Below are 13,833 nucleotides of genomic sequence, written 5' to 3'. Positions count from 1 at the left end.
AGCAGTGCGGTTAATACTAAGACAACTTCAGGGGAATTAAGGCCTGCAGGGAAATAAACGAAGGAGGAAACACAATTAGATAAAACTAAATAAATCATCTTCCTTCAAGTCCAATTAAAAAAAAAAAAACAGAACCCGTCCGCCTCTCAAACACAAAACGGTGATTATTACCGGACTAAAGGTCTCGTCTGTGGTTTATAAAACAAACCCTGATAGTTTGGACCAGAACATCCACGAGTTTCTACGTTCCTGTGGCTCCTCGAGGCTCCTAATTTAGATGAACACACTTGGACAGCATGAATTAGAAGTTATTTCTCTGTAGTAGCGCACAGCGTAGTGATTGTTCAGACCCACAGCTGTACGTGAACCTGCCCTTCAGTGGAGGATGAATCAGCGAGCAGGGATTTATGCATGTTATCTGATGATCGGCGTTGATTCAAACTGTGGGTGGATTGAAAGTACAGCTGATTTCAAAGGATTCATCAGCTCGCTCAGTGTGTGTGTGTTAGTGTGTGTGTGTGTGTTAGTGTGTGTGTGTGTGTAGGTGTGCTCTCTCACTGGTGGATGGCCTGCAGGAACTTCCGCTGGTGTTTGCGGACTCTGGAGTGGTCGATCTTCTTCATCAGCTTGGTGTGTTTGTAGATGAGCCAAGTCTCCCTCAGCACGTTGGCCGCCGCGTTCTTTATCTGCAGCCAGACAACGACAAGACAAACAGGCGTTATTGTCAGCAGCAGGTTGGCGACCGCGGCCGGCAGCAGGTCGGGCCTCCCCCTCCATTGTCTCCCCGCTAAGAGAATAAAACAGCGTCGCTCTCGTCGCCTCGCCAGCGCCTTTCATGTGCGCACAAACAGCTCCGTCCTCGGGGAGGCTGGCAGCGAGAAGCCGACAGGAGCGTCTCCCGTCATGCTTCCCTCCGCTCTCGGTTCGTCTACGAGTCGCTGACGGACCGGACGGAGCGAGTGGCTTCGATGAAAACCAGCCAGCTTCCATTTAGCTGAAAGAAAAGAGTCGTCGCTGCTCCTAAAGCGGCTGAGAAACAGTCCATGATGCTGCACGGGAGTTTTATTATTACTATTATTATTATTATTATTATTATTGTTATTGTTGTTGTTGTTTTCATCAGACAGGAGCTTGTATTGAAAAAATCAAGACATTTTCATCAAACACGCTGCCTATTTCACACACTGCTTCAAAGAAAAATAAAATTAAAAAAAAAACAAACAAATAAATATAAATTTCAAGAATCAAAGTCATCAGTAAAAATTACATTAATCATAAATTTTAGAAAAATATTATGTGAGAGATGCTGGAGAAACATGACATTGCGATATTTTTGTTTCTCTGCCAAAAATATTGAAAAAAAAAAAGAAATTGTCACCATACACATTGTCTATTTCACACACTGCTTTAAATAAGAAAAAAATCCAAATAAATATACATTTTTAAGAATCTAAGTCATCAGTAAAATGACATTAATCATAAATAATAATAAAAAAATATTATGTTAGAAATGTTGGAGAAAACTGACATTACGATATTTATTTTTTCTTCAAAAAAAAACAAAATTTAAAAAAAACATTTTCACCATACACACGTTGTCTATTTCACACACTGTTTCAAATTTAAAACAAACAAACAAACAAAAAAAAGCAAATAAATATCAATTTCAAGAATCAAAGTCATCATAAATTTAAAAAAACAAATAAACATTACATTTGAGATGCTGGAGAAAACTGACATTGCCAGATTTATTTTTTCCTGCAAAATATATTTTTCTAAAAATTGAAAATTTTCACCAGATGACGTAAATAACTCTATCTGGAAATAAAGATCTATTCAAGAATGACTGGAGAGATTTTATAGGGGAGTGAATCCGCTCGGAAAATAAGAATTTATTTGTTTTTAACATCATTTTAAATGATCAAACTAACCGTTGCCTCGTGTGGTGAAAACAAACAACTACAAGATGCTTTTCAGTCGACATCATCCTTCATAAATGAAATATTTCCGTACAACACGATTAGTTTGACCAATACTGGCATTACACAAGCCTATTGGTCACAATTTATTCATAATACGGGTAAAAATATTCTGTGATTTTGGACAAAATATAGTCGTTGCACTTCACGTTTCAATAAACGGAACGCTGGATTCACTTCCTGTCCTGCTAATGTACACATATGCATCAAAATAAGACTTAAAACAATCTTCATATGTAAAGATTTTACCGCAAAAAGCTCCCTGATGCATGGAGAAGCTTCTAGTCTCCATCAGTCACAGCAGCTCAGACAGCTGAGACCAGAAAGTCCTGACCTGATGTCAGATTTTCTTCATTTGCGCAAGTGATTTTATTTAAATGTTCTGTTTTTAAACGTTGATATAACACCCGACGGTTTAACTGTGCGAACACAAAGACGCTGTGTTTCTCTCATGCAACCACATCTTCCCTTTTCGGTGCTTCTTCGCCCATTTTGCAGCACATGTGGAGCTGCGTGTCGTCAGCGTCTCACGAGTTAATGAAGTAGTTAATAAAACCAGTTTAATAACTCCGTAAATGATGTTCTACTCGACGGGCTGCTCCTGTAGATGGCTGATGGAAAATCTGAGTTTTCTTTCTGTATCAAGCAGCGTAAAAAGTGGCGTTTATTTCACATTGTGATGTCGGTGCTGAGGCGATATGTCGAGCCGTCCTGCTGGGATCGAAAAAACATGCAGAACCAAACGCCAGCGCTGCTTCGGGTCAGACTCAGATCGGCCTTTTGCATCCACTCATCAGCTGCTGCGCGTCTCATGTATATATCGTACATCTCTATATGTTGCCACGCAATTACGACGCAGGGGTCTGACGCCCAGCGAAGAGGAGCGAGGGTGGATGCCGCGGAGAAGGAGAGGGAATCTGTGAGGACATAAATTGAATGAGAGACTTCAAAGAGACGCTGAGCACTGAACAAAGAACAATTATACCCCCGTCTGAGGAGCACAAAAGATCCCGGCAGCTCGGCTAATCAGCACCCATCCACCGCAGTCAAGGACTGTTCGCTCGCATACACGCCTACACGTGCACACACGTGCACACACGCGCACACACGTGCACACGCTGCTGGCTGCAGATGAAGAGAGTAGGAGGCCGTGGGCCTGCAGATGTGTTTTCAATGACATGGAGGAAGTCAAACCAAAAAGAGCTAATCTATAGATGGCTGCTGTCGCGCGGCTAATTCCTCGCGTTAGCAGTTTGTGACAGACGTGTTCACGCGCACATTCATGCAGTGTGTTTGCTGTTAAAATATTCAAATGCTGAATGTAAATCTCATGAATGCTTCAGATCGCAGCCTGTAAACACACAGCAGCATTACTGTGTGATCTGCAGCGCCGATAGTGTTCCAGGAGTTATAGAAGAAGAAGCCAAGAGTTCAAGAGCCTACAGATGAACGATGCTGTAGTTTTCTGATGAAGTGTTCAGGGCCGTCTGTTCAATGTCTCTTTTTGTTTTAGGGCATCGAGGTCATGTTGAAAATCAGAAACTAAGGCTTGTTAGCAGTCTGCATTGATGACAGCGCTACAGATGTATTAACACGAACAGTCATGCAGCAGGTTTGCTGTTAAAATATTAAAACACAGAATGTAAAGTGCTTCAGTTATTGTGTGATCTTGAGCACCGATAACACTGTGGAACAAGACATGGAGCTATGGAATAGGAGGCCAACAGTTCAAGATCTTACAGATGAATGAGACGGTTATGCTCGACAAACTCGATACAGACGCGTCACTTCAACGTCTCCGCTCAACAGCACCGTTGCGAGATATTTGGATCAATGCAAACAAATGTCTCTTTTAACTCTGCAGCAAAAAAGATGTTCTCATGTTGTCAAAGACACTTTCTGGACAACATCATAAACTCTATCAGAGTTTTAAGTGTCATTAAGGTGTCCGTACGGAAATGTCAAACATTATTCACCCCCATATGTGTGTATTTCTCTCTGCTATTACCGCACTAACACACCACATATCTCACCATTACTTTGGTATAAATACGCGGCACATTGTGGGCTGGAACATGACACCAAACATACACGTTTCTGGTAAATCTGCCTCGACATGATTTGGATTTAAACGTAGCAGCGGGGTTTGTAGTAAAACCCACCATCCCATGTTTCCTTGTAAGAATCCTCCAGTGTGCTCCGGTAGGATTACAGAACTCCTGTCCAGGCAGCGAAGACAGGCGCCGACAGAGCCGCCAAGATCCCAAAGAGTCGTCACAACTACGACACGCTGTCACGATGTCGTCTTTACGGAGGCCTCGTCTATTTTCAGATCGTACTTTAACAGAAAAGGCTGAAAACGAGATCTGCAGCTGAACATCAGTGACGGTTGTTGCTGGTTTTCAGCAGGTGATTCTGACATCAGTGGTTTCATTTTGAATTACAACGAAGAATGCTGAGTTTTGAGCAGCACGTTTCATGTTTTCATCATTTTAAAATATTTTTAAAATATTGTCCACCTTGACCTTCAAAGACACAGAAACCATTTTACAGGTTTTTATGTCATCATGCCGCATCACTGCAGCAGCCTTCAACCTGCCAGAACAAAAAATCTAGTGATTGACAATCATGTCACTCTTTAAATTGGTTTCTAGTGTGTTTTAACCTCTTTACACTGGTTTCTTGTATGTTCCAGCCTTTGTAAAGCAGTTTCCAGTTTGTTTTAACCTTTTTAAAGTGGTTCCCAGTATATTTCAGCTTTTCAAAACTGGTTCCCAGTGTGTTTTAACTTCATTAAACTAGTTCCCAGTATGTTTCAGCCTCTTTAAACTGGCTCCCAGTATGTTTGAGTCTTTAAACTGGTTTCCAATATGTTTCAGCCTCTTTATAATGGCTCCCAGTGTGTTTTAACCTCTTTAAACTGGTTCCCAGTATGTTTCAGCCTTTTAAAACTGGTTCCCAGTATGCTTTAACCCCTTTAAACTGGTTCCCAGCATGTTTCAGCCTCTTTATAATGGCTTCCAGTATGTTTTAACCTCTTTAAACTGGTTCCCAGTATGTTTCTGTCTTTTTAAACTGGTTCCCAGTATGTTTCAGCCTTTTAAAACTGGTTCCCAGTGTGTTTTAACCTCATTAAACTAGTTCCCAGTATGTTTCAGCCTCTGTTTTTTTACATCTTGTGAGTTTTGTCACTGATTCTCTAGCTTGCACTCAGTGCTCCATGAATAAAGTTTATTCTCATTCTTCTACCGTTTCGTCGTCAGTAACGAGTTAATTCTCTTGTTTGGATAAAAGTCGGTTCGCCCACTTTTAATCACCGTCCAGGTTCCTAACAGCACATTCAATACTGTCCATATCTGCAGCGCCGCTGGTAAACTGATCTGTCAGAGCCTGTTTATCAGCTGATTAATCACTGCAGGTTGAGTGAAAGATGATAAATGATCCCCCTTCATTTTATTTTCTCTCCCCCTCCGGGAATAAACGTCCAAACTGCGGCAAAGACGGCGACTCCATTAACAGAAAGCGAAGGACTCGACGTGAACGCTCCGCGAGAAACCAAACGGCAGCAGCGGCAGCGACATATGGCCTGCACTCGGGCCTCCACGTCGAGACCATCTGGCCGGTTCGGGTCAAAGAGCTGCTCTGGCTGCTCCCCTGCACGGCTCACCTTATGGCAGGTACATGAGAAATCTGTTAAGGAAGGAGTTCCCACACCTCAGCGGTCCGTGACATATTGTGGAGAATAAATCAATCAGCGCAAAGAAAGACGTCATCACAGGCTTCCGACGAAAACAACACCCGGTTAATTGCATTTTTTAAATAAGCACAAGATGAATATTTAAAGTCGCATTAACTGAATAAAGAACTGAGGTTTATATGGAAGAGGAAAAAAAAGGTTGTTTTCCTTCAGTTGGAGACGTCAGGAGGAAAGTTTTGACCTTCTCGCCCCAGAAAACTTTAACCTGTTCCACCCCAGAGCTCGGTACACTCAGTACACTCAGTACCGGCCCGCATCTCTATAAAAACCCAACCAGAAGCTTTTTTTTCCTTTAAAGGTTGCCAACTGCTCACCGTCTGCTGCCACGATGACTAAAATAGACGTAGCACGTTGCGTTGGCTCCGGCGGAGGTCCAGTGTCACCGACTTATTTACATCAGTTCGATCCCGATCTCGAAATCACTCTCACTCGATCTCGTCTCAGGGTTGTATTTCAAGACGATGTTTGACCGTTCATTACCCAGACCGGATTGGTACTGCAGGTATCTCTAATTCAGTTCTTTCCGTTTAAAAAGAACCACATCCCACTTCTTCAAAGGACAAACACTTCCACCGTTTACCTTTGTCATTTCTACAATTTCTAGTTCCAGTCCAGGACATCTACATTTTCTTTCTCAAACTGGAGATACGAGCAGCGAAAATGGAATAATTTAGAGTTTCAAGGTAATTAAACGAAATAGAATAAGGCGGCTATTTTACCTCCACAACCTCCACCCCACAAGCTTCCAACAATCGAAGTTCTCCGAAATCTGAGCAGCAATCGACCTCAAAAGCAAAATTCTTCAACCAAACAGATGTAGATTGGTTTCACGTATAGGTATTTGCTACATATGTGTATATTGTACGTTTTGGGGTGCTAGCTTTGCAGGTTCTACATGCAGTGTTGGACTGGTCTGGTTCTGGTTGTAACATCTCAACGTCTTGGTCATGACTTGGACTCGATCTAGGGGTTTTTAGTCCAACTTGCTAGATGCAGATTGCTCGTGTAAGCCTGTTATTGGTCGTCCATTTTCAAAATCCACTTCACAACAACAACAAACTCCAAGCATCTACCTACACTAGGGAAATGTGTATATTGTACGTTTCGGGGCGCTAGCTTTGCAGGTTCTACATGTAGTGTGGGACGTATACTTGTCTGGATCTGGTCTTAACACCTCAATGTCTTAGTCATGACTTCAACTCGTTTTAGGGGTTTTCAGTCCAACTAGCTAGCTGTAGATTGCTCGTATAAGCCAGTGTATATTGCAGTGTGGGACTAGTCTGGTTCTGGTCGTAACACCTCAATGTCTTGGTCATGATTTGGACTCGATTTAGTGGTTTTTAGTCCAACTTGCCAGATGTAGATTGTGGGTAGAAGACTGCTATTGGTCATCCATTTTCAAAATCCACTTCATGACCAGAACCAACAACAACAAACTCCAAGCAGCTACCTCCCCAAGGGAAATTTAAGATTTTGTCGAAGGTTTGGATCACACAGTCAGGCGACCCCATCAAAACAATTCCAACCTGTTGCTGTTTTATTTTGAGGAAACACTGTCGCTTAATGCAGCTCTTAGCTTAGATGATTGGTTTAAGAAAAACTACAAACACACCAGAGCTTTCTTCCTCCTTGCAGCAGAATAATAACATTTAGGTGCAGCAGACCACTGTGTAGAATGACTACGCGAGACAACGACGGTCTTCACTGCAGCACTGTTATTTAATGATAATGTTAATAACAACCTTATTTATAAAAAAAACGAGCTTACAAAGTGCTTTGCAGACAAAAAAATGTAGGATACCCCAGGAGACCTTTGAAAGACCGGATGCAAAAGTGAGAAAATGGATTTAAATGTGTCAAAAGATTTGCAAAATAAATCAAAATGACAACCACCAGTGGATGCTACCAGTAAAGGCACTATGAATTTGAAGAATTAAAGAAAGCAGAACTGAAATTCACAAAGAAGAATTAAAAAAAAAAAAAAAAAAAGGGATGGAGAAGCCATAAAAACAATGACGATAACAATAAAAGTAAAAATAAGAACTGATAAAAGAGAATAAAACAGACAATATGACATAAAAATGGCTTTTTTTTTTTTTTTTTTACAAGACTAAATGTGCAGCTGGATCTCTTCAGGCAGGTCGTTCCAAAGTTGACCTGGTGAAGATGACTCTTTAAAATTTACAGTTTGGAACTAAAAGACTCTATTCTGTGCTTTCTGTTAGAGTTCTTCAAACCTCTCTGTGGCCCGGTGACAAGGACAAGCAGACTTAATATGCTTCAAAAGCCTCCAGAGCCGAAGGTTGTTCATTCTGTCCGCACAGCTGAGCAGCGGCTGAACACGGGGATGTTTGAAAAGCCTCCAACTCAAGGGGTTAATGACCTGTGCATGCAATTAGCAAATAGGAGCTGCGGAGCCGCGACGCCGTTTTCTAGGAGATCTGAAAAACGTAAACAAACAGGCCAATTACCGTGGCAACAACCCCCATCCATGTGCCGCCGTGACACGTGGCCTCACCTGCGCCGACCTCCCCCCTCCCCGTTGATGACAAAGAGAAGAGACAAGACACACAAAACACACAAAGCAGAGGGACATTCGCCCAAATCAGAGAGCCACTACTGCGTTTTACGACATCTTCGTCTCCTGAACGCACACAGAAAAGCAAGAGTCGGTGGGAAAAAAAAAATGTATATTGAGACATTCACGGCGTGTCGAATCCATTTTTTTTTTGTCACTGACACAACACGCTAATGACGATCCATCTGGCTCGAACTGAAGAGGCTGCAGGAAGGAGACTTATTTTTGCAGCGTGGAGTGGAAGCTAGCTTTACTAGAAGTCTTCTGGGGGTTCGATTGCTCCCATTTGGCCAGTGGTGTAAACATTGGAAGGCACCGCGGCACCGCCTTCCTTGGACGAGGCCCAGAGCGCATTCTGCATATTCAGAGAGGGCGAAGCTCTGAATATGCCACAGGGACTTCTGAAAGTGCTCCGAATTAACCGGCGTGGAAGCAGAACACACACGGTGCAAGCTTACAGAAACATCTCAGATTTATTCATACCCTCCCAATAAAGATGGAAAAAAAATGGCTGTCACTGAAATAAGTTGACAAAAGTAATAAGAAATAAAAATTTAGTGAAACTCCTAACATTGCTTTTGAATTGCAGTTCAACAGAAATATTTAAAATTTAAATTAAAAAATAAAAATAAAGGAAATCACTGCACTGCTCATCAGCAAAGTGCTGTAATTTGCCTGGGACTGTTTTTGTTTTAGTTTTTTAAATTAATCTTTTCAATCAAAATTCAAAAGCAATGTCTTAGTTTACTAAATTAGAATTTAGCAAATTTTTATTTATTATTACTTTTTTCAGTTTCTAGTTATTTGAGCGACTATTGTGAATTTTGCCTTTTCTTTCTTTAATAATTTCTTTTTATTTGAGGACGACTGTAACTGGACGCTGAAATTGAAGTACTGAGGCTCGACTGCAAAAGAAGCGAATACAGTCCTGTGCAATATCACTTAAATATCGCAAATAATTCAAAAATGCATCACCTGAGAGTAACTGCATTATTTTTAAGCTGTATTTCCGTGTATTTTCTCTTAAAACCAATCAAAAACAAATAGCGCTAAAGTATAAACGGTGATTTCTAACGAGCCCAACAGCATGAACCTGGTTATAAAACAAGCTCTGAATACCAGACTCATGTCTGTATGTCCAGATGGAATAAAGCATACAGGAAGACTGCGATAGTAAAATCAATGGTAAGCTCTTTAGGTATCATTTATTTATATGTTAATCATCTACTAGCGATCGATTTCTTACATGAACGTTTCTTTTTTGAGAAACAGAATAAACGCTGACGGGTTTTCCAGAACAGGCGCTATGGTGACGTGAGTCCGCTACAGCTCGAAATGTAAAAATAGAGATTTCAAGGCTTCTTAGGTATGAAGCTTCAGTTTCAAAGAGGTTCCTTGGTCACCTTATGGACCGTGACGGAAGAGGTTTTGTTTCAGGAATGTTGGACCCGAGAGTTTGCTGCTTCAGACTTGGCACAGGGTTGTCCAACTTTCTTGGTTGGTCTTTGCCACAAAACTTCCAGATAAAACTTTGCTAAAGAATCATAGAAAGAAGCCTGATGGATGCTGGAGAACATTCTTTGGTCAGATGTAGTTAAATGTGTTGGGCTCAGATGGAGTCCAGATGCTTGGTGTGAACCTGACCAGGACCACCACAGTGGATGCATCGTCCTGACAGTGAAGCACGGAGGTGGCAGCATCATGATATGGGGCTGCATGAGGGCAAAAGGTGTTGATGACATCCATCCATCCGCTACACCGCTTAATCCTCACTAGGGTCGTGGGGGGCTGGAGTCTATCCCAGCTGACTCAAGGTGAAGGCAGGGGACACCCTGGACAGGTCACCAGTCTATCACAGGGCCACACTTAGAGACAGACAACCAAGCACACTCACATTCACACCTACAGACAATTTAGAATCACCAATTAACCTCAACATGTTTTTGGACTGTGGGAGGAAGCCGGAGAACCCGGAGAGAACCCACGCTGCACGGGGAGAACATGGAGACTCCACGCAGAAAGATCCCAGTGTCCTCACCGGGACGCGAACCGGCGACCTTCTTGCTGTGAGGCAACAGTGCTACCCAACTGCGCCACCTTGCAGCCCCGTGTTGGTGATAGATGAATGTCTGAGGATGAACCAGAATACTGGCTGATGAGATGAAGAAGAGGAATACTCCAGCAGGAGAACCATCCAGAGAACAACATCCCACAAGTTAAATCTACGTCCTGGGCAAGTAGGCGGCCTGACTGGAAAGCAACAGAACACCTTTGGGGTATTTTAAAGAGGCAAAAAGCAGCTGAGAAATTAAATCTGGTCTCCTCAGTGCTGACAAAGATCGAGTCTGTCATCAAAACTAAAAACAGACACACGAAGTTAGTGAAACAATGATAGCATAATGACTGTTTTGTGCAGTAAGTTGCTCCTTTGGGGGCTTTTATTTTTCATATAGTCCCTCTAAACTGTTTGTTTTGCATCAGAGCAAACACTGTTCAGCTTATCTGACGACTGAAGGGCGACACAGCGTTGAATCATCTGACATTTAGTTTCTCTCGTATAGCGTAAACGTACAGGGGTGTTTTCTACAGTCTTCTTCTTTTTTTTTCAATTTTACACAAGAAAATATCTGTTCAACTCCAGAGAAATGCAATAACTGTACGGTGACACGACGCTGAATCATCTGACATTTACGCTACTCGCTCCTCTGGTGTACTGTAACTGACAACATGGTGAATATGAAGGAGACGCCACCACGTCGACTCCGACTCGAGCGGCACTCTGAGGCGATGTTCTGACCCGATGGATCTCCAGCAGAGCTCTGCGTTAACCGACACTTCCTTCCTTTAAAGATGCGCCTTCAGCATCAAGAAAACAAGCCCTGACATCAAACGCGAGCTCCTCTTCACACCTCGCGCACGCCGGACTGCATCGGCTGTTATTTAATTAACATTTAATCCTATCAAAGGGAGAGACTTTTTTTTTTAACTTCGCTGAACGCTGCATGAAAATTAACCGCTGAACTTTGACTGATGCTCTTAAATCGTCCTCTGCACCCCCGATCTCATGAGATTTCAACCTGAGATGTGAGGATGAGACGCTCAAATGATGCAAAGTGGAAGTATTTTGAAGAAACAAGACGGTGCAGAGACGTCTGAAGGAGAAAGTTCGCTCCTCGCTCGCCGCCGGTGGACGACCACACCCGACGTTACGCAACAGCCCTTGTTGGGATCAGCTCAGAGCTTCCCTCTTTGGCATTTAATTGACATTCTTGTTAATCCTTCAAAGGGGACGAGGCGGCGCTTCACCGACGTCGAGAGCCAGCGTGCGTCCGTTTCTGTCTGTTTGCGCGTACGATGGCAGGATGTAGAGTCGATGGTTGCATTATTCATGACGGAGCTCCGGCTGATTGTATTCTCTTGTTTGGGCGATATGGCAGATAATGGCCCCGACCATGTAAATCAATGTGCATACAGCAGCTTCAATCATTGGTCTCCCAGCGATAGAGGCCAAGAGACAATTAGCCTACAGATGCATAAAGCGCGGACCCTTTGAAGGAAATGTCAGCGAGCAGCACGTCGCATTGTGCTAAATGAATCGCACTCCCCCCGACTTGATGAGCTGCTTTGTTAAGATTCTGATTTACTGGCTTGAGGGTGACATTTGATTTAAAATATTAGGATATGATCTTTTCTCTTTGTGTGAAATGCATCGGAGGGGCTGCAGAAGACATCGCTTCAGCATCGACACACAAACACGACTTTGTTTTTGATGCAAAACGAAAACTTGCACATTTTTTCATGATTAAACTGCAAGAAAAGTGTGTTGGATTCCCTCTGATTTGAAGGTTTTAGTAACTTTATTTTAAATACACAGAGTTTGTTGACCTGCAGGCTCCACATGTGCACAGCAACATGAGCGGGAAACACTGAAAAACAGATGTGGTTGCAAAAACAAATTGGTTGTATGGAAATTTTACACAAATTCTGGATGCATTTGCTTGTATTTGGAAACTTTTTTTTGCATTTTTTAAAATGTATTTTTGATAAAATTTCAATGTAGATTTACTCTCCTACAAAATCCCAATCATTCCAGGATGATTAAATCTTTCAAAACAAGAGTTATTAAAGTCATCTGCTAAAAAGTTTTATTGTGAGTGCAGTTAAACTAAATATTGGAATATTAGTTTTCTCAACATGTGCAGCCCTAAACATGTTCATTATCTACATTTTTTTGCAATGACTGACTCATAAAAATTTTATTTTCTAGTCAGTAATTAAAGGACTTGGTGTGAATTTCCTCAACTTTTGGGTCCTAATGAGGTGTCTGCAGCAGGTGTTTCTGCAGCTTCAGGGGAAGAGTGCAGGGCGGCTCGATGAACGTATGATTACAAATGTGCTGGTATTTATTATATTTCCAGCCACAATAAGCGGCTGCCATGAGAAAAGCCTGCAGCAGTCTGAGCCTAAAGAAGCTCAAACTAACGGATGAATAATTGAGACGTACAGCGACGGACACTCAGAGAGTTTGTGTTTGAACGAGTGGTACGAATAAAAACAAGCGTCTTCAGGCGAGTTAGCGGCTCGGTGAGGCTGTGGCTGGATCTGAACCGGATTCACTTCAGCCCTCTGATCCCCAAACAGTTTCTTGGTGTCACATTTCTATTTACTGTGGCTCATTTTTTACTACAACATAAAGTCCTGCAGCTCGATGGAAACAGAACAAGCATGAAGAAGGAGGGAGAAATGTCTGAGTGAGAGACTTTGCAGAAATGTAGTTTTGTTTTTACAATTTTTGACAAATATTTTAAATAATATACTGTTTTATTTTCTTATTTTACAGGTTTTCCAACTTCTCCAATATAACTATAAAATAGCTTGTTATTTTCTATTTACTGTTTTATAATCAGTACAAACTAAACGTATTTGAAAGAAGAGAAAGATGAAAAAAATTATATTAACTGTTGAGAAATAATACCTTTTTTTTTTTTAAACTCTTTTTTTCTTTCACATATCTCCCTGATAACCCATCTGTTCAGACTTAAGCGCTCCACATCGTCCCTCTGCCTTTACTATTGTATGTTGTTTTTTTTATCCTTTATCATGCCTGTATTTTATTTTTCTGTTTTTCTGTACAGTGTCCTTGGGTGTCCAGAAAGGTGCTTTTAAATAAAAAAATATTATTATTATTACTTTTTTAAATAGATATTTTTTTAAATTTGATATGTTACATTACAGGTACTATCTAGTAAAATTGCAGAGAAAAGCTTAAACACTGACTTTGCAAAATCTTGTCCAAAACTGTACATAATGTCCACATCAAAAATCTAAAAAATAATAATAATAATTACACGATTTGTATTTGATCATTTGATGTATTTTTCATATATTTTGTGCACATTTTTCTCAATTTTGGCAAGTTGAGTCATTCTGGACACCAATCAGTTTGTGCCAATTTTTAGGTTAAATTTAAGTCACTTTGGACATAAATGTTGGCATTTTTGCAGCACTGCTCTGCTCAT

General features: G+C 41.5%; 1 protein-coding gene across 1 annotated transcript in view; it reads right to left on the bottom strand.

Annotated features, from left to right (window-relative positions):
* The window catches only part of kcnn3 (potassium intermediate/small conductance calcium-activated channel, subfamily N, member 3), a 90,531-nt gene that overhangs the window by 4,814 nt on the left and 71,884 nt on the right, over positions 1 to 13,833 (bottom strand). The window contains exon 8 of the mRNA XM_008280710.1: positions 559 to 686. Coding sequence (XP_008278932.1) covers positions 559 to 686 — 128 coding nt within the window. The remainder of the gene's footprint in view (positions 1 to 558; positions 687 to 13,833) is intronic.

This window comes from Stegastes partitus, unplaced genomic scaffold (genome assembly GCF_000690725.1).
Source record: "Stegastes partitus isolate 25-593 unplaced genomic scaffold, Stegastes_partitus-1.0.2 Scaffold207, whole genome shotgun sequence".
Lineage (NCBI taxonomy): Eukaryota > Metazoa > Chordata > Actinopteri > Pomacentridae > Stegastes > Stegastes partitus.
Note: the sequence above shows the minus strand (reverse complement) of the source record. Positions and strands in the feature narration are given on the sequence as shown.